The 25,775-nt window shown below is 57.5% G+C and overlaps 1 protein-coding gene across 1 annotated transcript in view; it reads left to right on the top strand.

Annotated features, from left to right (window-relative positions):
- The window catches only part of Slc24a4 (solute carrier family 24 member 4), a 131,750-nt gene that overhangs the window by 83,031 nt on the left and 22,944 nt on the right, over positions 1 to 25,775 (top strand). The window contains exons 4-12 of the mRNA XM_071607590.1: positions 2,515 to 2,589; positions 3,930 to 4,014; positions 4,459 to 4,562; positions 5,040 to 5,114; positions 8,255 to 8,280; positions 9,793 to 9,846; positions 10,537 to 10,679; positions 14,486 to 14,655; positions 16,388 to 16,592. Coding sequence (XP_071463691.1) covers positions 2,515 to 2,589; positions 3,930 to 4,014; positions 4,459 to 4,562; positions 5,040 to 5,114; positions 8,255 to 8,280; positions 9,793 to 9,846; positions 10,537 to 10,679; positions 14,486 to 14,655; positions 16,388 to 16,592 — 937 coding nt within the window. The remainder of the gene's footprint in view (positions 1 to 2,514; positions 2,590 to 3,929; positions 4,015 to 4,458; positions 4,563 to 5,039; positions 5,115 to 8,254; positions 8,281 to 9,792; positions 9,847 to 10,536; positions 10,680 to 14,485; positions 14,656 to 16,387; positions 16,593 to 25,775) is intronic.

Here is a 25,775-nt window from a genome sequence, read left to right as displayed (position 1 = left end):
GAATGAGTGAGTGAAACTTTAATTAATAGGCTAAACCTCTAATGAAAATGAAGGGTTAGAATGAGGATGACAGGCAGAGTTTGAAGGGCGGGCGTGTATATTATTTCTGTAATAGAGTTGTTATCTTTCTGGTGACTCTGACTCTACATTTCTCCTTTGACTGAGGTGGTGTGAGTTTGGCTAACTGGCCCCATAGCTCTGTGGCCCTGTCCCACAGAAGTCTTGACAGAGCAAAGACAAAACAACTTCAGGAATTGTGCAGGGACTCTTACCACACTCTGGCTGGAGGGTCAAATCCAGCCCAAGCCTGTTCTTACCAGTCACATTTTATTAGACCATGGCCACACCCGTTCTAGGGCTGCTTTGGCTCTTGAAGAACGGAGGAGTCGCAATAGAGACCCTTGGACCTACAAAGTCAAAAACATTATCCTCTAACCCTCTACAGAGGGAATTTGCCAGACTCCTTTAGGGAATGCACACCTCAGGCGGAGGAGCCAGGGGTCTGCAGTACTAGAAGTTTTCCCGCCCTCCCGGCACAAGGAATGGAAATTGTGGCACTATCTTAGCTCTTCTTTCTCCTCTGTTCCTGTGGATGTCATAGGAGAGACACCATGTGGCCCCATGGGTGCCAGTTCGAGCCAGATTCCCGAGGTCTGTGGCAGGGTCTCTCCTGCTGCCCTCCCCTCTGTCCACAGCCCCACTCTTGGTTTCTTTTTGCTTCTTTCCAAAAGCTGACGAGTCACATCCAGGGACTGTCCCCTGTGGACCCCAGTAGACAGACCTGCCTGGGGCGCTGTGGCCTTAGATAGTGTCTCTTCCACTTTATTTCATCAGATGAGTTGTGAGGTCCTCGGGTGTTGGGCTGTGTGGGCGGGAGCATCCTGGCTCCTCTTTCTGCAGACAGGACATCCCTGCCCAGCAGAGGGCAGCAGCTCCTCCTCTCCCAGGGCCCCGGGCCTTGCCTCTCCCCTCCTCCATTTCCCCTTCCTCACTCTGTTCTGCCCCCACCTTGACCTTGCTGGTCTGTCAAGCACCCTGTCGCCTCAGGGCTCTGCACTGGCTGTAAGGTGGTCACAAGCAGCAGAGGCTTTGCCTGGTGCTCTGTCACCAAATCCCTGCTGCGGGCACCCACACCTGGCACGCAGGATGAGCCCAGGTAGGCCCTGCTGGATGCTGGATAGATGGGCAGGGAAAGGGCCCAGCTGGACCACCACTTGAAAACCACTGATCTGCTCATGCGTCATCGTTAAACAGAGAAGAAGTGGAGACCCAGGACCATGACCTGCCCAAAGTCATCTGGCTCAGAAGTCCCAGAACCAGTGTTAGGACCAGGGCTCTTGGGTGCCGTCAACCTCCCCAGGCAAATGGACCGTGGGTTTCCATGTGTGCAGAGGCCAGCAGGACCCAGGAAACGCTGGCTCATAGGGTGACCAGAGTCCCCCTTTTTCTTGGCAGAGGGAGGACAGTCAGTAGCAAGGACACTGCTTGCAGGCCAGGCGTATTGGCATGTTCCGCTCTCCTCCTTGGTTCTGTCTTGCCTCCGAGGGCAGCCTCTGCTGCTAGGAGAGACCTGCTTCTTTCCGAAGAGGCGTCTGGGTTGGACAAGCAAAGTGTGTCTCCTGCTGTCCCAGTGTGCACGCTGTCCTTCTTCTCTGGTCACCAAAATGTGCGTTGGGCGGGGAGCCCCAGGGGATCCCACACACCTAGCAGCAGACACCGGCTGGTATTCCATAGTTTGACTCAGTCCCAATGCTGTCCACCCGGGGGTGGCGTCAGACCCACAGGTCAGGGGCTCGGCAACCAGAGTGTCCTCCTTCTGACGCCTGTCAGTCCCTGGGGACTTCTGATCAATGCTAGAAACAGGGCTCCCGCATCTTCCCGAGATTCAGTAATTTGCAGGAGCAACTCATAGGACTCAGGGGAACGCTTTGCCTGTGTGATGAAGGCTTGTCCGCGGATGAAGGCTTGTCCGAAGATCCAGATGGAGAGACGCAGGGAGGGGGTGGGGAAGAGGAGCTTCCGCCATCTCCTGGGTGCACCACCCTCCAGGCACCTCCAGGTGTCCCGCTGTCCTGAAGCTCTTGGGACCCTGTCGTTTGGGGTTTTTGGAAGCTTCCTTACATAGGCAAGATTGATTACATCAGCCTTGGCCCCCAAGTTAGGGGGGAGGACGTGAAGGTCCCTAACCTCTAATCCATCCGCCCACGGAGAAGCTATCGAGGGGCCCTGCCACCAGTCATGTCATTAGCCCACAAAAGACACCACAGACCCAGGGCTTTAGGGGCTGTGTGCCAGGAACCAGGAACAGCATCCCAAGAGAAGATGCACAGGCCCGGGGAGTCCTGGTTTGATCCTCTTCACTGCACATTATGGCTCCTCTGGGCCTCAGTTTTCCATGGGTCAGGGAGGAGTTGAGGGTGCTGGGGGTTTCCTCTGGGACCCCATCTGCCCCTGGCCTCTGCTGGGCTGTGACAGGGGCCCTCACTGACCCCGTGTATCTTCTTCCCTTGGCAGGCTCTGTACATGTTCTACGCCTTGGCCATCGTGTGCGACGACTTCTTTGTTCCGTCCCTAGAGAAGATCTGTGAGGTACGTGGGAGGGACAGGGATGAGGACACGTGGCATGTGAGTGACAGGGTGAGGAGGCTGGGGAACGCTCTGGTGGTAAAGACCGTCACTCTAAGCAGCTGGTGTTGGTCCCATGGTGATGCTGCTCTGCAGCCACCCAATTGGTGTTGGCCAAGGGCACCCTCTTCCGGAGCTTGGCGGAAGCCGCTACTGTAGGATGTCAGGCTCCTGGGTGGCCACGCGTGTGTCCCACCTGGCAGGCAAGGGTGCCCAGTGCTGCTCATTCCCTGTAGGTGGCAGGTCACAGTGGGGATCTGAGCCCGTGGAGGACCCCCCAGGGGTGCCGTGCTGCTGTGACAGTGGCAGGAGGGAACATGGTTATTAGGAGCAGGCAACAGGGGAAGTTGCTCCATCTGGATCCACAGATCTTGCCCACAACGTCCCCCGCTGCCAGGCACAGCTTAGACAGCTTGGTGTCACGCAGAGCAGGGAGCGGCAGAGCCTTTTCTGTGAACCCCCCCTCTTTGATGGTGGCTGGGCCTCCACCTTGGGTCAGCACTGTGGCTCCAGCCTGTGTCAGGCCCAAACCTCTGACCCTCTGAGGACCCCTGGTCAGTGAGGAGGGGCGTGGCCCAGGGCTGGCGTGGTGGCCCCAGAGCCCAGGATTGCAGAGGCTCCTTGGGAGGGATACTTAAGCCCCAGCCCTGCATTCTACATCCGGGTGACCCTCCACGGCTCACTCTGTGTGGGGAAGCCACCACACAGAGTGAGCCTTGGAGAGCCCCAGCTTGTCTGGTGTCAGCTCAATCCCGGGGACAGGGCCTCTGTGAGCAGGGGTGACGGGAAGGCTCACCACGGAGAGCGAGTCTCCTGAATGTGAGACCAGGCTGTGGGGGGGCCTAGGTGCCAACCCCCACCTTCTCGGACAGGGCCTCTGTGACAGTGTCTAGACTGTGGGCTCTTGGTGGGCTCCACTGCATGCCCCACCCTGTTCTAGGTGACATAGGCCAGTCTCGCTCTCAGGCTGCAGCAGGGAGGGTGACCGTGGGCGCCGCAGACCCTCCCTGTATAATCCACGTTTCAATAACAGAGTCTAACAGGGGGCGGCTGGCTCTCAGGGGTGCCAGAGCTTCATCCAGGGGACAGTTCCCAGGGGCCTTGGAGATGAGCAGAAAGCCGATGGCGGGATGGGAGAAGGGGCTCGTGTCCTGAGGCCTGGCAGAGCATGGAGGCGTATGCTTGGACACAGGGAGGAGAGGCTCACCCAGCACATGTCCCTGGAGCTCCCTGGCTTCTATGTCCTGCGTGACGTCCAGCACCCCGCGTCCCACTCTGAGGGCCTGTGGTCCCTTCTGTTTCAGAAACTCCATCTGAGCGAGGACGTGGCAGGAGCCACCTTCATGGCTGCAGGGAGCTCTACTCCAGAGCTGTTCGCCTCGGTCATTGGTGAGGAACCCCTGGCAACCCGCGAGGCAGGGTCCACAGGGCTCTGGCACCCAGAGCGGCGGGGTCACATGTTAGCTCTGAGCCGCGTTCTCATCTGTCAATCCCGAGACAGAAACGGGGGACAGAAGGTAGATTAGGTTGGTGCCTTAGGGGAGCTGGTGGGCATGGGGTTGACCCATTAGGGGAGGCTTAACCGACCCTACAATCAGATTGTGGCTTTGGCTGCACAATTCTCTAATTGGGCCGGGTCAACAAATTCTATTGGCCTGTGGATTACACCCCAATAAAGCCCCTCACAAAGTGGGGAGCGTCGGAGCCGCTGATCCGGGGCCCCTCCACCCATCGGGTTCGCCATTCCCGCTGACGTCCAGGTGCTGTCGGGGGGTGGGAAGGACCTGTTCCTCCAGCAGCCACGCATCCAGGCCCGGGCTCTTTTCTCTCTAGGTGTCTTCATCACCCACGGAGACGTCGGGGTGGGCACCATCGTGGGCTCCGCCGTGTTCAACATCCTGTGTATTATTGGAGTGTGTGGACTCTTTGCTGGTCAGGTGGGTGGCTTGGAGCATGTCAGCTTCCCGGGTTCCCTGTCCTCCAACACTCTGGGGCCTGGGATGCACAGGGTCAGCGACCGTGGCCAGTCTAAGGCCGAGCTTTCCTTTGACAACTGCAACCATTTAAGAAGTGCCTCCTGTAACCCTGGCCCTGAGCAAGTTTCTGGAACTATCTGGCCTCCTGCAGGCCTGAGGCTGGCTTGCTGTTGACACCCCATTCAGTGTCCTCAGAGTCCTGGAGGGACGTTAGACTTGACCTTGGAGAGGCAGGCCATGCTGCTACCTCTGAGGAGCAGGGGGAGGTTAACCAACCCTTGAGCACATGGCCTGGCTCCCGTCTCCTCCCCAAATGTGAGGGAGGGCCGGGTGGCCTGGGAGGATCCCGGGGCATGTCCTTGCACCTGCGAGGGGCCTGGGAAGCTCTTCCCTGCCTCCAACCCCAGCCAGCAGCAGCTGAGGCCCTGTGCTCGGCAGGTGGTGCGTCTGACGTGGTGGGCCGTGTGCCGGGACTCCGTGTACTACACCTTGTCTGTCATTGTGCTCATCGCGGTGAGTCCCCCTCCTGCCCCAGGTGTGGGTTGGTCAGGCTCCTGCAGAGACACAGACCCCTGCCTGCCTGTCCCTGACCCAGTGATGGCAGGTGCCACCTCTTCCTGTCCTCACACCTCTACCCACGTGCCTCCCTCCCCTGAAACCTCATGTCTGACCCTCTGCTACTGAGAGACCTTGGGAAAGCCAGAGCACGTGTCCAGTGGTCCCTGTGGGGGACTCAGGCCCTGCACTCCACTGAGCCCTTGTCCCTACTGTGGCAGACCCCGTTCTAGGGAGCAGAGTCTCTGATTTCCCAGTGAGCAAGAGAGAGAGGGCCACCTGAAAGCAGAGAGCACAGGTAGGAGCTGAGGGAAGGAGGAAAAGGCAAGGAGCCCAGACAGGGTTCTCTGGGGCCTCCAGTGTGGCCTCTTCCCTGTGGGGGCTGCACCCCTTGGCTCCATGGGCTGGTGACATCATGGCACATGACAGCGAGGCATCCTGCCAGGGAGCAAGTCCTCCGCAGGACAGTTTCCACCCAGAGCTCTGACGTGGTGGGAGGGCAGGTGTGTGGCACACCTGGATCTTAGGGAAGGAACGTGGCTTGGCACGACAGTTTGCCCCTCGCCTCACCTAGAGCCGACTCCACTCCACTGCTGGGCCCTTGTATCGGTTGTCCATTGCTCTGAAATTTCTCCCCAACTCAGCAGCTTAAAACAGCAAGTGTTTTCAGGGCTGGGTTGTGGCTCAGCGGTAGAGCGCTCACCTCACATGTGTGAGGCGCTGGGTTCGATCCTCAGCACCACGTAAAAATAAATAACAAGGGTATTGTGACCATCTACAACTTAAAACAAAAACAAAAACAAAATACAGCAACTATTTAAATCTCCTGGTCTGAGAGCGGCTTAGCTGGGGCCTGGGGGCCAGGGTCCCTCACCAGCCTGCCTCCCACGGAGCCTCCCACGGGCTGCTTCCCCCAGAGCAGGGCAGCAGGCCCAGCGTGAAAGCCCCAGTTTTCTTGTAGCCCAGTCTCAGAAGCGGCACCCCACCACTTCTGCCACATTCTGTTGGTCAGAGGCCACCAGGTCCAGCCTACGCTCAAGGGGAGCGTGAATATAGAGCAGTGGGATCCTTGGGGCCATCTTAGGGGCTGTCTGCCACAGCCCGAAATGAAATTGATAAGCAAAACGATCTACCTACACGCAAGTTAAGAAAAAAAAAAAATAGTCTCCATAGTGTCCTGACTGTACACAAAGGAGAATAGAAGGAATTCCTTGTGAAAGGATGCAGCTTCCCATAGGCAAATGTTTTGGCATGAAGGTTCTATAAGAGCCAGGTGCCCCATACAGAGCAGCTCTGGGCCCTTCAATGACAGTGGCAGGCTGAAGGGGCCACCAGTATCACCGTGTGTTCCCCAAACAAGGGATGGTTCCCCACAAGTTCTGAACAGCGCCCTTCGGTTCCCAGGACATTGAACTTACCAGCAAGTTAAGTATTTACTAAAACCATTGAAAATGACTTTGATCAGTAAAACTCAAGATTTATAAGCTCAAGGCTCAGGTCCCTGGTTTTTTTTTTTTTTTCCAGTTCCTAGAACATCCATCAGGACATTTCAGACGTGCCAAATAGGGACAGCTTGACCCCGTAGACCTGTATCCCATGGTTCATGCCCCTGTCCTCCCTGTCCTCCCTGACCTCCACTGCCCCTGCATGCCAGTAGCCCTCCTCCAGGTTGGAAAGACGAAGAAGGTTCCTGTAATGTCCCCAGACTCCCCGGGACATAGTCCCATCCTCCCTTTCTGTTGAGGGCCCTTTCCTCAGCGCCTCGAGTTCAGAAGGCTCGGGATTGTGCCTGGCTGGGGTGACCTCCTCAGAAATGGCTTCCTGAAGCTGGTCCTGTGGGTGCTGCCCACCGTGATGGCGGGGAGAGGTAGTACAGTGGGCCCAAGTCCAGGCAACAGCCTCCAGCCTCTCCTGCCACCATATGTAGGGTGTCCCCAAGATCAGATTTGAGGGAGCAGCCCATCCACTTCCTCTCCACACGGGGCCATGCTGGGGGGTCGCAGGAGCACCCCCTCCCACTGCAGAAGCAGTATTCACTTGTGCCAGGGACTCTGGGTGGCGAGGGCATGGTTGGGTGTATTAATCTGGGTTTTCCAGGGAGCATAATGGATAGGAGACAAGGAAATGGGTGGGTGGGTGGATGAGCAGGTTAATTAGGCTATTAGCTCAGGTGGTTACAGAGGTCGAGACGGTCCACGATAGGCCACCTGTAAGCGAGAGGCCCAGGTGGGTGGCTCACCCTAGACCAACAGCCTGAGAATCTAGGGGGCCACTACTGCGAGTCCTGGAGTCCAAAATCCCAGAGAAACTGGAGTTCTGGTCCCTAGAGGAAGGAGAAGGGTACCCCAGCTCTGAGAGAGGGAGGGGTGAGGTGAGCAGACGAGTGCAGATTTACCCCCTTCTGCCTTCTGTTCTCTCCAGTCCTCGGCTGATTAAGTGGTGCCCGCCATGTTGGGTGAGAGTGGCCCTTCCTGACTCAGTCCACTAACTCCAAGGCCGGTCTCTTCCAGAAAGAAGAGAACACCCTCACAGGCCTACCTAGAAATAATATGGTACCAACCTGTGCGTCCCTCAACCCAGGCCAGTTAACACCTAAAATCAACCTCTACATGGAGCCGTGTCATTGTCCCCATTGTCACCCCTCAGCTGCCTTCAAAGTCCACAAGCTGAACCTCCCCCTTGGCATTCCCAAAGGGGTCGCTCTATTTTTTTAGCTAAAGCCCCACCCTGCCCCACACACCCTCTGTGTAGACATATGTGTAGACGTGGAAGTAGATTCTGGTCTTTGAAGTTCCATGATTTCAGCAATTATTTGCATGATGATGGGGACTCCTGCCAGGTCAACCCCAGAAGCTTTAGAGAAGCACAGGCCACTTGTCCTGAGAGAGCCACACGAAGCTGGGCCACATGAGACAGCCCCACCGCTGGCCCAGGTTCCAGCTGAGGAAGGGTCACCTGCAATAATGAGCGGCAGAGAAGCAGAGCCCTCTTCCTGTAAAGCAGGTCACAGGCCCTAGGGGGCGGCCCTGGGTGGGTAGGGGTCTGCGTTGTTTTTCATTTGGAATAAATATGCCCCCTTGGCTCCTTTTGCCTTCCAGTTCATATACGATGAAGAAATTGTGTGGTAAGTCTAAAATCTATGTTTCTTTGGGGTTTTTTTATTTGTTTGTTTTTGTTAGTTTCCTGTGTCCTTGGTGGTTGGAGTCACTGAACCATTCCTAGAATTACTTCCACAAACCTGAGCTTGTTAGTCTGTGAACGTCAAAGATATCGTACTGAGCAATCTTGCCTTTGTGTTTTCAAAGTGAGAGAGGCGTTTCCCCGATATGTCCACCTGATGGATATCAAAATAGATCATAAACTAAAAGAACCGCAGTGTGGTGGCTTGCACGAGGATGAGCTCGGGCCGACGTGGGAGACGTTACTGGCCGAGGTCTGGGGTGGGAGGCGACAGAGGTGTCACGGCAGCGAGTGAGGGCTGGCGTCTTAACGGCCAGTCCCCATGACATCCTTCCCTCTCACCTCAGGTGAATTCAAATCTTACTATAAAAGGCAGAATTTTAAAAAGAACTCAGGAGAAAATATTGGCACTCCTCTTTGTGACATTGAGGCAGGAATTGATTCCTTCATTAAGATACGTAAGGCACAAACTCCCAAGGGACAGGTGGAGACCTCCCCTCCATGCCACAGGCACGGTGCCTCCTGGGGCAGAGCCGTGCCCTTCGCCGGCTCCTGGACGTGATTCAGAGTCTGCACGCTGTAGGTGTCTGTTTTGGGGAATGTCCCCAGATGGTCAGCCTCGGGGTGTCCGCTTCCTGACGAGAGCAGCTGTGTGCTGTGGGCCTGGAGAAAGCAGGTGCTGGTCCCTCCCTGGCCCCAGCCCACCATGCAGTGGAGTCTCCCCACTGCTGGGGCTCGTTTTGCTCAAGTGTGGAAGGAGCTGGGCAGGTGGCTGGGTGGTCTGCAAGTCCCCTTCTGGCTCCGTTGGCCTGTGGACTCCCTGTTAGCAAAGGAAGTTCCCCAGATGACTGCAGCCCATGGCCAGCTCACAGAGGACTATGGCTTCCCGGGGGCTTGTGGTCAGAGGTTCAAAACCCACCCAGCCCCGCTCTCCCTGGGGTTGGACCATTTCTAAAGAGCAACAAGGGAACATTCCAGGCTGACTCCCCACTACCCCACCGCACACCTGGTGGGTGGCCCCGGAGGCTCTAGTGCCCTGCCCCTCCCCTTCCCTGGGGACTTGGTCCCTTCTGCCTGTACCCTAGTTCTTCGGGTCCCTGACCAGACTCTCGAGTGACCACAGGTTCTCAGAGTGGAATCCAGGCCCCTGCCTCCCTGAGGTGGCTGCCCCACCCTCCTCCTTCCTGGTGGCTTCCGGTGGGGCTCGGCTGGGTCCTGCAGACCCCCATGTTTGAGATGATCCCCCCTTGGCCTTCTCTTATCCATCACCAAGAGGACGCCCCCTGGCCGGGCAGCCTCAGGCGGGCCATCCCACCTGTGTTCCCGAGTCCTGGGATGGGCCCTGGGATGGCACGGGAAGGACACACAGCTCCCTGGCCTGCCCCAGCCATGCCGTCCCTGGGTCCCCAGGCCATGGCCTCCGGGTTCTAAGCGCCTTCTCCTCTCTCTCTCTGAGGTGGGAAGGCTTGGTGCTGATCGTCTTGTACGGGTTTTACATTCTGATCATGAAGTAAGTACCCTCCTCCTCCTTCGGGCTGTGGGCACCCCCTTCCATGTCCTGCTCCCACCTTTGATCAGAGCAGGGGACAGTTGTTCGGGTTTCTCTTCTTCCTCTCACCTCTATGGGTCATTTTCTAGAAAGGCCACACTCTAGGTTTTTGAGAATCCTCACATTGATATAAAATATCCTCCGTGTTTTGTAAGAATGGGAGATAAACTGTCACACTGCAGGAGTCTCCTCGGGCGGCTCTTCAGCAAGGAGCCAGCCTGGGGACCTGGGGATGGTGAGAGATTCCTCTCTCGGGGGGATGGCACTGCTGCCTCCGAGTGACGTAGCCCATGTGAGCAGGAGTCGCTGCTGGGGAAGAGGAACAGATGTGGCCGTGCCTCTCGAGCCTGACCCATGGGCTGGGCTGGAAGTCCTTTATCAGGGCACGTTTGTCATGTCCAGCTGCAGGACCCAGTCGTTTTCTTGGGCAAGAGGTCTCTGACCCGCCAGGAAGCCCCCAGCTCAACAGGAGCAGGTGCCCCCAGCCCGCACACTGTTCCAAGGATCCTGCTGGGAATGGCTGTCCGTTTGGGTGAAGCCCCTCCCGGGCTGCCCGCCATGGCCAGCGCTGTGCTGACCACAGCAGATGCCCCCACCTGGTCAGTGGGAGTCCCTGTGCTGCTCTGACCTCCCGTCCTCCCCGACCTCCAGGTACAATGTGAAGATGCAGGCCTTTTTCACAACCAAACAAAAGAGCATTGCCAACGGCAACCCGGTCAGCAACGAGCTGGAAGATGGTAATGACTTCTATGACGGTAGCTATGATGACCCCTCGGTGCCATTGCTGAGGAAAGGTAAGGCTGAGCAGACAGGAGCCAGAAGCTGGCCATGGAAGCCACTCTCTCTCCTCACACGCACGCACGCACACTCCCCCCATATGGTCACCTTTTTACCTTTGGTCACATGTACCCTCAGTGGGAAGGGACGGTCTGTGTTTGAGACGTGGTTCAGACGTCTGTCTGCGTAGGTGGGAGAAGGATGGAGGGACGATGTACCAGGAAAGAGAAAGTGAAGAGTGACAGCGTGGAGTTTTCCCGGCAGCAGGTGGAGGCCGCTTTGGCTTTTCCGATGAGCCACAGTGTCTCCGACAGTGTCAGGGCCTGTAACAGGGAGCTGAGGGCTACGAGGACAGAGGCTGGTCCTCCCTAGGGTTTCTGCAGTGCCAGGCCCAGGCCTGCAGGAGTCTGTCCAGGGACCGTTGCCCAGAGGAAGAGCAAGGCTGGGAAAAGGGCCCCTGGCCCGCCCTAGAGAGCCCTGAGGGGGTCCCGGGACAGCAGCCTGGTCACCTCTGCTCAGGTTGGACTCCCCTCTTTCCTGGAGTGTAGGGGTTCTGAACATCTGGATCCAGCCGGAAGCTCGCTCTGCCCTGCTCCAGAACAGCATTTGAGCCTGATGGTTGTCACCATTAGTATCTGGAGAGGCAAGAGCTCAGCAGCCCCCTGTGGTTGCCCCTGGGTGTTGAAGGCCGCCTTAGCCAGGCACCAGAGCCCTGCCCACCCGAGGGTCTGCCCCTCCCTCTCCGTGGGTGTTTCATGAATGCCCAGAGGATGTCCCAGGGGGAGCCCATCTCACAGACATGTCCTCAGAGGGGCAGGACCATGTTGGCCACTGTTGGGGGTTTCAGCTCCACCGTCACAGTGGCTCTGAGCTGCCCATCACAGGTCCCAAGGTCTGGTGGGACAGAGGCTGGCCCCTGCCCAGCATATACATGGTGATTGATTCCTGGTCCCCTGGACCTTCTTGGCAAAGAAGAGAAGCACCACATGGAGGGTGACTCAGACCAGCAGAACATGCCCACTTCCCCAGGTGCCAGTCCCCAGAGCTGCCTACCGTCCCGGGGGCTGGCAGAGTAGGCTGCCCCCCATGCCCTGTGAGAGGCACCCTTGTTTGCAGTGGGAGAATTCAGCTTCTCACCTCCCAGGAGATCTGTCACCCCCACACGTGGCACCTCTGGGAGCTCAGCCATGACGTCTTGACCACTTCTGTGTCTGCAGCAGAAGGGCTTCCCCATAATTTTATCTCCCCCAAGTCTCTTTAAGTCCAGGGTAATTTCTAGAAAATTGGAGATTGTTCATGAGTCTGCCCTCAATCCCTGGGGAGCAGGGAGGACCAGGTCTCACTCTGGCCATCAGTAAGGGCAAGGCATGAGGTCCCGGAGGTGGGGGTCCAAGGCGCAGGCCTGCACTCCTGGAGCTGGAGACGTAGACCCTGGGGTGTCTTAGCCTGAGTCTTTGCTGCCCATGAAAGGCTCCTCGAGGACCCTGTGTGGGTGCCACTGTGCGCTGTCCCCTGAATAGACCTGACCAAACCGGGGGTGGGAGCCCCCGGTGACCACAGGGCGACCGAGGATTCCAAGGACCACCAGCTGGTGGATTCTCTCAGGAAGCCCTCTTGGCCTGGGATGCAGCTCCATGGTAGAGCATGGGCTAATGCGTGCAAGGTGCCAGTCCCCAGAACTGCCTACAGTCCCTGAGGCTGGCAGTGTAGGCCGCCCCCCGTGCCCTGTGAAAGGCACCCCTTGTTCGCAGTGGGAGATTCCATCCCCAGCCTGGATTCCATCCCCAGCCCCGCAGCAAGCAAGCAAGCCCCTGCCCTCTCAACCCTGACTTGGCTCTTCTCAGCGGAGCATTTCCCACGTAAAATCAAAAACTTTAAAAACCCAGCCTCGTGGGGGACCTTTTCCCCGCCACTCTTGCAAACACCTTTATGCACTTGAGTGTTTTCGGGGGTCCTAGTTCAGCCTAGTGGATCAGTGTCCTGGCTGGTTTTCAGGTGACCTTGCTCACAGCCTGACAGCCAGGGCCACCTGCCCATCGGCTGCCATGCCATAGCAAGCCAGCCTGCTCAGAGAACTCACACGGGGACCTTCCAGGCTGCCCTGGCCCTGGGCACAACTTGGGCTTGGAGCAGGAGGGGAGGGGCGATACCTGTGCTTCTGAACGGCCAAGAAAACAGGCTATAATGAAGTCACCTTTGGGGCAACTTGGCCATGCCACGGCATGCTCTCACTTGATGGGTGGCACCAGGACAAAGTGTCCCAGGAAGCAGGGGTCATGGCTCCTGCCTCATGAAGCTCCATAGTCTCCCTCCTTCTGAGTCCCATCCCTCCCCAAGTGGTGCCTGGGGCGGGGCTGCTTCTGCAGCAGGGAGCCCGGAGCCAGCGGTGTTCTGTGGCGGCCCCTGCCTCTGAGATGGCAGCCCCAAGATCGAGGGTCCCCGTGGAGGGAGCCTGCTACTAACACCTTCCTTCAAATAACCCCCTGGCATCTCCGCCACCATCAAGATGCCGCCCCAGGCTCCACGCACGCTAATCACCTCTGCCAATCTGTTGGCCTCTGCTCCCTAACTCTCCTGAACTGTAAGTAACCCGCTGTCACCCCCCAGTAACACGTGCATCTAAACAACTAGTAAAACCACGTTACACGCCTCTTGGAGGTCAGTGTCCGTGGCACCCCGACGGGCCTCCGGCTGATTTCTAACCACACGCCTCCTGTCTGCTGAGCCTTGCTGCCTCTGTGTGTGCGTGTGCATGGTGTGTGTGGGGAGGGTTGTGCGTTTCTGTGCTATTAACTCCTGCAAGACGGTGCTTCCTGGACCTGCCCCCTGGTTACCCTGTCACTCGTGAAGGACATGGTGGGATCATGTCACCTGGTGCAGCGTGACAGCTGCCCATTTTCATAGCCCCTCAGAGGGGACAGTGCGGGCTTCTTCCACGTGCTGTGCTCATGAGCGGCTCGGTTACTAGGCCCTCCCGGGTATCTGGAGCCCAGGGTCTATCCCCCAGGATACTGGCACCAAGCATATCTGAGAAGGTATCAAGGGACAAGCCCAGGTCTGGGGAGCTCTGGTCAGCCCCTGAGTGGAAGGAAAGGGCCGGAGAAAGAGAGGGCATGTAGGGTTCACCCGAGACACTGGGCTGGCCAGCAGCTCCTCTCACCAGCCTCTGGGCCGGGTCCAGGGTCCGGGATCCCCATCCTCGACTTTGCAGCTTCCCTGCGGGAAACAAGGTTAGAAGCGTCCCTGCCAGTCTGTAAAGTTTCACCCGAGCAGGGAGAAGACAGGGGAGGAAGGCCCTGCCACAGTTATGGTGGGGGCTGTGATGAGCACCCAGGTTATAGGCCAGAGCCACCTTCACAGCCATCGGAGGTTCTGTGGTCAGCACTTGTGCTTTGATTTTATACGTCAGGGCCCTCTCCATGCAAAGTATGTTAAGAAAGGAAAGTAGACAGGCTCTGGGACCTGTCTACTGCAGGTGGACATCCCTGGTGAGGCTTAGTGGGGCCTGAAAGACCCTTGCACTTGCCCCAGGCTGGCCCCAGAGGACAGGGAGATGGACATCCATGGATGAAGGGGCCAGATGCAGAGGACTGCCCAAGAGCCGCCTCTGCAGGCCCCGCTGGGCGCCGTCAAACATGCCAGGTGGCTCTTTGGGAATCAGTGGCCCACCTTGACTAATGGGAGGAGCTGCAGCCAGGCCCCAGACTTCCAGGTGCCAGACCCCAGCCCCAGGAAGCCCTCGGGGCAAGAGGGAGTCTGTGGCCCCGGCACCTGGCTGCCGTCCTCTGGGAGGTCAGCACTCACCCTGGCGTTGTGTCCATAGTGAAGGAGAAGCCGCAGTACGGCAAGAACCCCGTGGTGATGGTGGACGAGATCCTGAGCTCCAGCCCCCCCAAGTTCAACTTCCCCGAGGCGGGCCTGCGCATCATGATCACCAACAAGTTTGGGCCCAGGACCCGGCTGCGCATGGCCAGCAGGATCATCATCAATGAGGTGAGTCCCCCTGGACCGGGACAGGGACAGGGCAGCCCTGGGGCCTCCAGAGGCCCGAATCATCCACAGGCAGCAAAGGGTCCCTCCAGGCATCCAAGCCAGCCCTGGGCACTTCAGGGATAAATGCAAAACCGTTTTTAAAAAGTATTAATTAACCAGTATTTCAGAAACAACAGGCAGGTGTCTGGCTGGCATCTGGCTGGCCGGCGTCTGCAGTCTTTGCTCTGTGTGCGCGTGGGAACTCAGGTCCTTATTCGGAGGCAGTGGCGGGGGCTGTGATGAGCACCCAGGTTATGGGCCAGAGCCACCTTCACAGCCATCGAAGGTTCTGTGGTCAACACTTGTGCTTTGATTTAATACGTCGTGGCCCTCTCCGTGCAAAGTATGTTAAGAAAGGAAAACACTGTGCCAAGCTTTGAATCATTTTGATCCAAAGGAGTAAAATCTGTATGGATGACATTGTAGCGAATCCTGCCCACTTTTCTGAAGAATCCTGTGCTCTGTGTTCTGCAGGGCCTGTTAACCAACGAGTTTGGGAATTTGGGTTTGTAGCATTTTTTTATGGCCTCTGTCGGTAGGAACATCGTAGGTCTTGATGAGCTGGTGAATACTGGTTATCCTACCCCACGGTTAGAAGCCGCTGGGGATGTTCTTTCCCTGTACCGGGGTTAGCCAGCATGGAGACCAGAGTCTGGGCTCGGGAGGAGGGAATCCGGAGTTTTAATCTCACCTTGGCCACTAACTCAATCTCCCTGGGCCTCAGTTTCTCTGTCTGGGCTGTTGGACAGGCGGAGTCCAGCTCTGAAGATTCAGGGGTACACACTGGCAGGACACACCTGCTGCTGAAGCCGTGATTTCCAGGATCCATGTGGCATGGCAGGGGGAGAACAGAACCCCAGGTGCCCAGTTCAAAATTGTTTATTAAGACCCTCTGGGCTCATTTCTTCTTCTGTCATCTTAATTCCAGAATGTCACAGAGAGGTTTGCAAAGCTCAAATCATTCAGTGGCAGCAGTGCCTATGACACGGAGGGAGGGGACACGGGGAGTCCTTGTTTGCAGAGGCTGGGTACTCAGGGCACAGGGAAGGAGGGCTTTCTCCAAGGCTGTTCCTGGACTTTCTGTCCTGGCCAAAGCCACTGAGATGAGCTACCAAGGGCCCAGAAGTTCGCGCACCCCTGGTGTCCCCTGCCTCTTGTGAACCAGCCTGTCTGGTCACCGCCTCCTTCACCCCACAGGGCTGCACCCGAGGCTGACCATTTCTAGTAAAAGTAGCCACAATTTACTGGGCGCCTGCTCCGCGCCAGGAAGATGCTGGACATTTTCCCTGCGTTAGAGCTTTGACCCTCCCACCGACCATCACCGGGGCACTGGATGGCTCCGGGGTGTCTGTCGGGTGAAGTCATTCACCAACCACACGACTAGAGAGGGGCCAGCAGATTCCAGTGCAGTCTCAGTCAAGAAGGAGCCTGCGGGGGAACTGGGGGTCGACCCAGCCCAGCCCCTCCTTCCTACGTCTTTATTCTTTCATTACCCTCGTCCTTCCTTGCGTGGCCTGCTATGGTCTCTGCCAGGTGGCTGCCCGTCAGGCCCCGTGCACACTCCTTGAGTGTGACCCTGGGGACTCTGTCCTGGAAACCCGTCATCTGGGTGTACATAGGACCAGGGACCAGGGCAGGCAGGCGCGTGACACCGTGTCACCTGCTCGTGTCTGCCTTGCCTCCCGCCCACCAGCGGCAGAGACTGATCAGCTCAGCCAACAGTGTGAGCAGCAAGCCGCTTCAGAACGGGACACACGAGAACATCGAGAACGGGAATGTCCCCGTGGAAAACCCTGAGGACCCTCAGCAGGACCAGGAGCAGCAGCCGCCACCCCAGCCGCCACCCCCGGAGCCAGAGCCGGTGGAGACTGCCTTCCTGTCCCCCTTCTCCATGCCTGGTACGTTTGGGTGGGTGCTGGGTGCTCCAGCCATGCCTCCGTGGGCTCCATCGGGACCGAGCCCTGGTCTCCAGCACAGAGGCCTGGATCCCCGAGGGAGGTGGAGGGCTGGTGCCGAGGGGCCACCTCGGGTCACCAGGGTGCTTAGGACATCCTCAAGGGATATGTCATCTGTATTGTGGCACACTGGTGTCCTGGCTGCCATTCCAGGCTGCCTGAGGGCCTTTGCACTGCAGTTTGCTGGGATGAACTACCCCCAGTTACCCGCGGGCTCATCCCTCGCCACCTTCAGGGCTCTGCTTACACACATCCTATCGCTGTGGCCTTCCCAGACCACCTTGTTTAAGATACTTTATATTTTTCTTGTGTGTCTCCCTGACTAAAAGGGTAGCTTCCAGGGCCAGGTGCCTTTGTCTGTTTTGCTCACGGCTGCACCGAGCTTCACACAGTGGGTGCTTAGTGGCTCTCTGTGGAATGGGTGAACTCAGGAGCTCGTGCAAGAGGACCCCAGGCCCACCCCTTGCCTTCGCTTTACCCCAGCCTTCTGTGAGGGGGAACGAGGCCTGAGCTCTGGGGGCCTGTTTTGGGGGTTCTGTCTTGGTGTCTGCCATCCTCAGAGGCAGCAGAATTCCAGAACTTTCAAAGCCAGAACTTGATGTTTTTTTCCTGAAAAGAATTCTGATTCAGGAGGGGCTCTGGGGGCACGGGGGCTGCCCTGCCCCATCTTTGGGGAAATGCTCCTGTCTCCACGTAGTCGGCCCGAGCCGGTCAGGCTGTCACTCTGCCCCCGGCTGCGGCTTGAAGATACGGGCTCCGCTGGGTCCCGGGGTTTCCCTGGAGTTCCTGGACTGGAGGCTCAGGACCTGCCCCTCGTAGCCACCGGCAGGCTCTTCCCAAAGCCCAGGGCCACCTCGGAACTGGTGCATTTCAGGGATTGGAGCAGGGCCTGGGATCCTCATTTTCGATGCTTTTCCAGGTGATTCCTGGGACCAGCTGAGTTAGGAACTGCTGTCCCCGGTCAGCACCTCCCAGCCTTTCCCAGAGGAGTCTGGCACTGAGGTTTAGCCTCCCAAGGCCCCCCTGTGCTGGCCAGGCAAGGGGACTGGCGTCTAAGCCCACCCCTGTGCATCCTGGCATGTCAACACACCTGCCCGGGAGCCCTGCTTACCTGCCTGGTCTGGTGGGAGCAAGGCCACACTGGACTTGGGTGGCTGTTGGCCCTGGGGCCTTCTGGACACTGAGCCCTACATGAGGTGGTGGGCTCCAGATCCTGGGTCCCCTATGGAGTCACCAGGTGAGGGAGTATTTCCACATGGCAGGGTCCTGGGTGGGGGGGCAGCATGTCCACCCCGAGGACTGACTCAAGGGTCACTAAAGCAGGACGGGCCTGAGTTCCTGACAGGTGCAGACGTGTCCTTGTGTGCCACCCTGGCAGCCCTGGCAATCCTGCGGGCAGCAGGTCCCTCTGCTGAGTACATGGGGCTGAATGAAGGCACTCAACCCTCAGCACCCAAAGGAGCTTGTGTCCCTTGGGGCCTGGACACCAGTGCCAAGGACAGCTGTTGTCACAGCCATCGAGATGCAGCATCACTCCAGGAAACTGGCAGACTACAGGGCTGGGCCAGGGCCGGCTGCTCTCGGGCGGTCTGCACACCTGTCCTGCACTCTGTGAGGTGGGACTTGGTGTCCCCATTTCACAGAGGTGGGGTTGAGAGGCCACAGCCACCACCCACCACCGGCCACTTGATCTGAATCTGGCCCCAGTACAGCCCCCATTGGGGTCTACAGGAAAGCCAGGGCCAGGCGTGTTCCTGGGCCAGATCCTGCTCTGTAAAGCGGGGCAGACACGTGGAAGGACAGCTGGTCTCCAACTCCTTCAAGCCTCCAGCTACTGGGATGGCAGGGAGGCCCCGGGACCAGCCACCTCTCCCACCTCCTGTCCTGGGACCTGGGCTCCTCCGGACACAGCCGTGGAGTCTCAGATGAGCTGCTTCCCAGGGTGGAGGGTGAGCTGACCCCGGAGGGCTGGAACCCATGGCTGGGGCCTCCTGTCCCCGGGTTCTCTGCCCTCTGGGGAGTGTATCCCTTCCTGCTGGACTTGACCCACCTTCTTCCTCAAACCAGAGGATCCAGAAGTTCCCCTGGGCCTGGCTCTTCAGTGAGCCGAGTGCAGGGAACTCCCTGGCCATGCCCGAGTCTCTGCCCTCGGAACAGGCCTGGCTTCCTGGGTCCCAGGGACAGCTCCCCTGTCCCCCCAGATGGGATTCCAGGTGTGTCCTTGGAGACCGCAGGTCATATCTTCCTCCTGTCCCTCTCCGTGTGCTGAGCAGGGGGCAGGGGCAGAGTTGCTGCCTGAGCTGGCTGAGACTGGTTCAGGTGCCAATGGCAGCCAGGGGACGGGGACCCCAGCACAGGCAGGGAAGCACAGGAAGCCAGAGCCAGCTAGCGAGACCCCAGGCCAGGGAAATCCCACGTGTCCAGTGGCAGGACTTCTCACGCCCATCGTAGCTCATGGCTTATCCACTGCACAGTGGCCGGGGACATGGAGCATCCTCAGGGGTGGGTAGGACTGAGTCTCCCAGGTTGGGTCCTCAGGAGGCATCACAGGACCAGGGAAGGAAAACCAGGGCCGGGCCGTGGGAAGTCCTCGGGGCCAGCTGGGAACCCGTGCAGCATCGAGGGATCGAGGGATGGGCCATGGCCAGACCCATGTCAGCTCTCCTGTGCTGCCAGGGACCAGCGGGGACAGACTCAGGCCCCAGGTCCTGGATTTGAATCCTGATTCTGCCTCTCACCCCTGAGTGACCCTAGGCCAGCGGCGCCACCTCCCTGAACCTCTGTCCCTCATCCACAAGTCGGCTGATGCCCCCAGGGTCTGGGTTGACCTGGACAGTGGATGTGAAGATGTAGCCGCGGTCGCTGCACACCGCTGCGTGCACAGTAGGTGCTCAGTAGATTCCCTCTCCCCCTCTCCTCAGCTCTGGATGGCTCTTGAGCGCCGTGCTGGCCAGGAGGAGGGGGTCTTGGGTCCTTCTGAGCCCAGGAAGCTGGCACTGCAGAAATGGCCCTCAATGATCCCCCGCTCCCTCTCAGCTGGAAAAACGAGGGAGCCTGCTGATGCTGCGGCTCCTGGTGGCTCCACTCGGGCTCCGCATGGCCCGGGCCCCAGAGTTCTTATGGTGGGATCCTGGACCAGTCCTGCCCTGGTCCTGGGAGCCACCACAAATTGAGCACCTCCTGACCCTGTAAGTCAAGGCCAGGATTCCAAAGAGGCATCCTGTCAATCACCGAGCACGACTGCGGGCTCAGGTCAGGAACCAGCCAGCTCCCACGGTGGCCGAGCATCTCTACGTGTCCACGAGGTGGCTGTGCTGAGATGGTATTCACTTGGGGTCACATTCATCCCTTTCAAGTGCCCAATCCAGCGGCTCCTAGTGTATTCACCAAGTCACGCCACCACCTCCACAATCAATTTTAGGACATTTTTATCATCCCCCAGAGAAACCCCATGACCATGAGCAGTTACTGTCCTTGCCCCCAGGCCCTGCAGCTACTAATCGACTTCCTGTCTCCCTGGACTTACCTCTTCTGAACATTCCATATAAACGAATCACGTGATATGTGGCATTTTGTGAATGACAACTTTCACTTGGCCTGTTCCAGGTGTCCCCATGTTGGAGCACCTGTTTACTTCTGTCCCTCTATAGCTGCGTAATACTCCCTTACACTGGGTAGGCCTCGCCTGGTGCATTCTCCAGTGGGTGGACATGTGGCTGGTTTCCACTCTTTGGCTTTGGGCAGCTTTTAAAAGAGCTAATAGGGCATCGTGGAGAAGGGGCTCAGGATCTTTTTTCTATTTGTTCTAATACATGACAGTAGAATGCATTTTGATACATCATACGTAAATGGAGTATCACTTCTCATTCTTCTGGTTGTACGTGATGTGGAGTCCTGCCAGTCATGTCATCATAGATACACACAGGGTGTTAATGTCCAATTCATTCTACTTTTCTTCCTACCCCCTTCCCCCTCCCCTCCTTTCACTCCTCTCTACCTAATCCAAAGCCCCTCTATTCTTTCCCAGCACCACCCTTATTGTGAATTGGCATCTACATATCAGAGAAAACGTTGGCCTTTGGTTCTGGGGGATTGGCTTATTTCATTTAGCATCCATTTACCTGCAAATGCCATCATTTCATTCTTCTTTATGGCTGAGTAATACTCCATTGTGTATATATATACCACATTTTATTTATCCATTTATCTGTTGAAGGGCACCTAGGTTGGTTCCATAGTTTAGCTGCTATAAACACTAATGTTGGAAACACTGTGAAGTGACAGAAGCCGGATGCTGAAGGCCACATGTTACGATGTCATTTCAATGGAATGCCCAGGCCAGTCCAATCAATGGGGCCAGAAATAAGTTAGTGGTTTCTGAAGGCCAGGGGGTGAGCAACGTCAACTGGGCACTGGGTTTCTATGGGGGGTAATGAAGTCATCTAGAATTTTCTAGTGGTAGTATTCACACACAACTTTTGAATATGCTACATCTCAGCTGTTTTCAAATGGAGTTCACCTAGAGTTATGGCTCTTAAAGTGTGGTCTGGAGTGGCCCCGCAGCCTCCGGAGCCCCTGGGAACTTGTTGGAAATACAAATTCTCCAGCCAAGTGTGATGGCATGTGCCCGGGGTCCCAACTGCTCAGGAATCTGAGGCCGGAGGAGCCCAGGGTTCGAGGCCAGCTGGACAACTAAGGGAGACTCTGTCTCATTAAAAATAAAGAAGTGCACATTCTTGGAGCCCTGTTCAGCCCCAGGGGTCTAGCCTCTGGGGGTCTGTGACTCCAGGGTCTGCACTCCCTAGGTGGCGCAGCCCCTCTCCGGGGCCCTCGGGAGCCCCCCTGTCACCCTGTGGCACCAACACTCCCACGTGCACAGGGCAGCCCCGCCTTGGCTGCAGCGTCTGATCAGTTAACTGTCCAAATTAATTTGAGGTTTTCCGGCAGCAGCTGCATCTGTTCCCTCTCCTCCTGTGGTGTGACCAGCCATCTGTTCTGTTACAGAGCATCTTAAGTGCTTGTCGTCCCACAGTGACATCGTAAAGTTCTGCTTCCAAAGAGAAACCCGAGCGCGTGGGGAAGAATGGCCCTTTGGCCTCCTTGGTACCAGAAGTCTGGGGTGAGCTTTTCTCTCTCATGCTGCGTCCAGAGAGATGGAGTAGGGGACCAGGGGGGCCTCCAGTGGCATCAGGGGGTGTCCCCTGAGTCGGGCATTGTGCCACCACTCCTGTGGCTCCATGGCACTTTTGCCAGGCCTGAGTCCAACCAGGGAAGCCCCTTCAGGCTGCTTTAAGCCAGAGCCCCCATCGCGGTGGAACCACACAGGGGCTCAGAATGGGGGACGAGACACTCCCCGAGCCGTGCAGGCTGCTTCCCCCTCGTCAGCTGGCAAAGATGGCCTCCGACCCATTGGGTCAGCCCGGGGCACAGAAGGCGCCTTGGAGGGAGGATCACATCCAGCCGCCAACCACAGGAAGCTCAGGGCCAGGGCCTGAGGCTCAGGGGATTTCTTTTCTCGTGTGATAAGCAGCCCAGCCTGGACGCTCTCACACCTCGGCTGCGCAGACTTGTCCCCGGGCCATCTTCAGCAGGTGGCTTTGTCTTCGGGGTCTGCCGGGTCCTGAAGCTCCAGCGTGTCTCTGTGCCAGGCAGGGGCGACCAGAGGCAAGGGGCGGGCGGCGAGGCCCAGGCCAGGGGCGGCCCATCTTACAGGGGTGCTTCCTGCAGAGTAGACTCACCGTCCACCCAGAACTGTCCGTCCCCATCTTGAGCTTCACGGAGACCTAGGGAATTAAGGATTTCAGATAGGGACCCACTGTCCCAAGCAAAATAGCGCTCTGATCCTCAGGGGCCCTGGGTAGGAGAGGTGCTGGTTCCCAGCAAAATCCCCCGATGGGCTTGCGGAGTCCTGTGCCAGCCCAGGACCTGGGCAAACCCCGCGATGGCAGGCCAGGGTGTCCTCTGTGCACCGTGGGCTCCCCCTACCTAGAGCAGTGTTCAGGGTGGAGAAGGAACACGCTCCGTGAGCGTGGGGTCGTGATCAGCCAGGCCACGGCAGGCTCAGTCCTGCCTAGGCCACAGCAGGTGGGATGGAGGAGTAGTTCCCCGAAAGGAAATTAGCAGGCACTTGAGGCGAAGGGCCACCGTGTTGCTGGCCGGACAAGAACAGTGACTGCCCTCTGCGACCTGGAATCGCTCAAGTCCTGGAGACACCAACTCACGTTAGCAAAACTTCCAGGACCTGATGGAAAGACCCGGAAGCGTTTTCTGAAGTGAGCAGCATGTCGTACGTGACCACTTTCCCTATTTTCTGTAGGCCTCAGGCTTTGCCGTCTCTCTGGGAGACACTGCCCCTTCCAGGTCTGGCTGGTTCTTAGAGCAGATGGCGACTTCCAGGCGCTTGCCCTCCGTAGGCAAACCCACCACCCATACCTGGCGGTTGGACTGCAGGGATCACCTTCCTCCGTCCTAATCATCCCAGGGAAATGTACCCACTGGGGGCCAGCCCCGCAGAAACCACTCAGCCCTCAAGGCCAGAGCCAACGCTCTCCCCCTCCACCTGCCTCCTGGCCTGCGCTGGGGCTTCCCCTTGTAGCCCTGCCTGGTGCCCTGCCTCTGCCGCTAGAGACCTGGACACGCCTTCCATGACAGCCACGCCCGTCTGTGTGTCCTGCCTGACCAAGACGAATTCTAGGACGGAGGTGGGTTTGGCGAGATAATGTGCGTCGCAGCGTAACTTTGGAAATCGAGGGTCTGGAAGCAGACGCTTTAGAATCCCGGCAGGACTGAGGAACCTGTGTGTGAGCAAGCCCCCAGCCTCCGGTCAAGCCAGGAGACCAAACTCTGGGGCAGGACGTTGCGTGAGAGTGAAGCCGGAATTAAACAACTGGATGTTTTCAGCCAGGGTGGTGGGTGGGAACCCCTCCCTGCTGTCTCTGTCTTCCTAACGCTTTGGCTTGGGACCCTTTGGTTATAAGTGATAGAAGCTGTGTTGGCTCAAGCAGGAAAGGGGACCTTGGAAGAGTATCTCCTGGAGCCGGGGGAAGGTGGGTGTCAGGATGAGCTGGAACCAGGAAACATCCTGGTCCCTGTCTCTCGTTCGTCCCTTGACCCTCAGACCCACTTCTCCTCCCCTCCTGATTTCACCATCCAAGACACACACGGTCCCAGATGGGTTGACTCAGTCTGACTATAACACCCCCATCCCCCGTGCTGCTCAAAACCGTGGCTGAAAATGACCCTCCTAAGGGAGCGGGACAAGTGCTGCCAGAGGTGTCCAGGGAATCCGAGCTCCCGGGCCCAGGTGGCCTGAGTTGGCACCAGCCAGGCCCGAGGCCCTGCTTCCAGGAGATCCGGGCCGTCAGTTCGGCCAGGTGTGACCAGGTTCTCTCATTTTTCCATCTCACTAGTGTTTCCTGGCGATGTTCTGGTCTCTTGGCACACGTGGAAGGAGCATCTGACTCCATCCTCATAGTTTGTAGAAATTCTTTGCCGGGAATTGGGCTTTCAAACGGTGACTCTCTCCTCCACGATGGTTTTCAATTTGCTTCTATTTCTGACCATCTTTTTCCTGATCTTGTCCTCACTTTCTGGGGGCCCTGAGGGCCTCCCCTGCAGTTGATGAGTCCTGAGTTCTGCTGGGGCTCGACCAGGGGCTGTGCTCTCCAGGGCTGGAGGAGAATCCCACAGCTCCCCGACTGTGAAGGGCTGACCGCCGAGCCTCAAAACTGTACGAAAACTGTGCTCATCAGCTTCCGTCACGGTGACGAGATACCTGAGAAAATCAACTTAAAGCTCTCTCCCAGTGAAGGCCCAAGCCTTCAGCACACGAGCCTTTGGGGAACATTCTAGATCCAAACTATAACAGATTGACAGATAGCATCTTGTCCCCGAGCCCCAGTGTATTATCATCTCCCTATTTTAAGGTAAGAAAATGAGGCTCGGGAACTGCTTGCCCAGGGTCCACAGTGGAGGAATGACTGAATTTTGACAGAGTCAGACACCAGAGTTTTGCCATTAGCTGTCCTGTCCTTGGCCTCTGACCACTGGACTTCAACTTTAGAGCAATTAGTAACAAAGCAGCCAATAAAGTGCCAAATTACCCAGAGCAGACTCTTAGAAAGCAGGAGGGTGTATCACCTCCTGATGGTGTGGCCAGGCTGGCGCGGTGGCCCCCGGAGCTGTTACCGGCTGTGTGTAAGGAGGGGCGGGGTTGGCGGTTAGGTACGAGGCACTAGGTCAACTTGGGTAGAGTTTCAATCATTCATATTTTTAAGATCCAAAACTTTACCAAAGAGAGAGCTCACCATGGGCTGGCGGGTTAACGGCTTCCAGAGGAAGCGGGGGCCTAGCATCGTGGAAGCCTTCCACACCTTGACCATGACCATGACCACAGCAATAAACCTCTCTCTCATGTGATATCTATAAAAAGAAAACAAATGTCACGGAATAGTAATTAGCCTTCACGGCCTAGGACCGCTCTAATCTTTTCCATTTCTTTTTAAGAAAATGCTGGTTGCCATCCACTAATTGATTTCCCAGTCCACCAAGGGATCCCATCCAACTTTGCTTACCCTGTGTTCCCATGGAAACCACCCCCCAGGCCAAAGCCAACACACACTACAAGGGATCCATTGAGCCAGGTGTGGGGGCACACACCTGTAATCCCAGAGGCTCTGGAGGCTGAGGCAGGAGGATCTTGAGTTCAAGGCCGGCCTCAGCAACTTAGTGAGGCCCTAAGTAACTCAGCAAGACCCTGATCCACTTCAGTGTCTGTGGAATGAGAAACTTACCTGTGTCACTTGTGCCCGTCTGCAGAGGCTCCTGGCCGTTGAGGTGTCTGGGGTCACAGTTCCCCAAGGCGAACTCTGCCCCTGTGTACAGAGTCTAGGTCGATTCTAGAAATGCCTAAGGCCTCAGTGCGGCCCAGACGAGCTGCACTGTGGGCTGGCAAGAGCCTGAGAAGTCACAAGCCAGTCCCGCAGGAGACCTGCTTGTGTGGGATTAGAAGGTGCGGAAAGCGTCTGCAGAGGAAGCTCCAGGCAGGCGATGTGTTTCAGATGCCGCATCTGGAAGGCACCCGCAGCCCAACTCACGGACGTCAAGCTAACCGTGTTCCCTGAGGTC

This window comes from Marmota flaviventris, chromosome 2, assembly GCF_047511675.1.
Source record: "Marmota flaviventris isolate mMarFla1 chromosome 2, mMarFla1.hap1, whole genome shotgun sequence".
NCBI lineage: Eukaryota > Metazoa > Chordata > Mammalia > Rodentia > Sciuridae > Marmota > Marmota flaviventris.
This window is presented reverse-complemented; position numbering and strand designations above follow the sequence as displayed.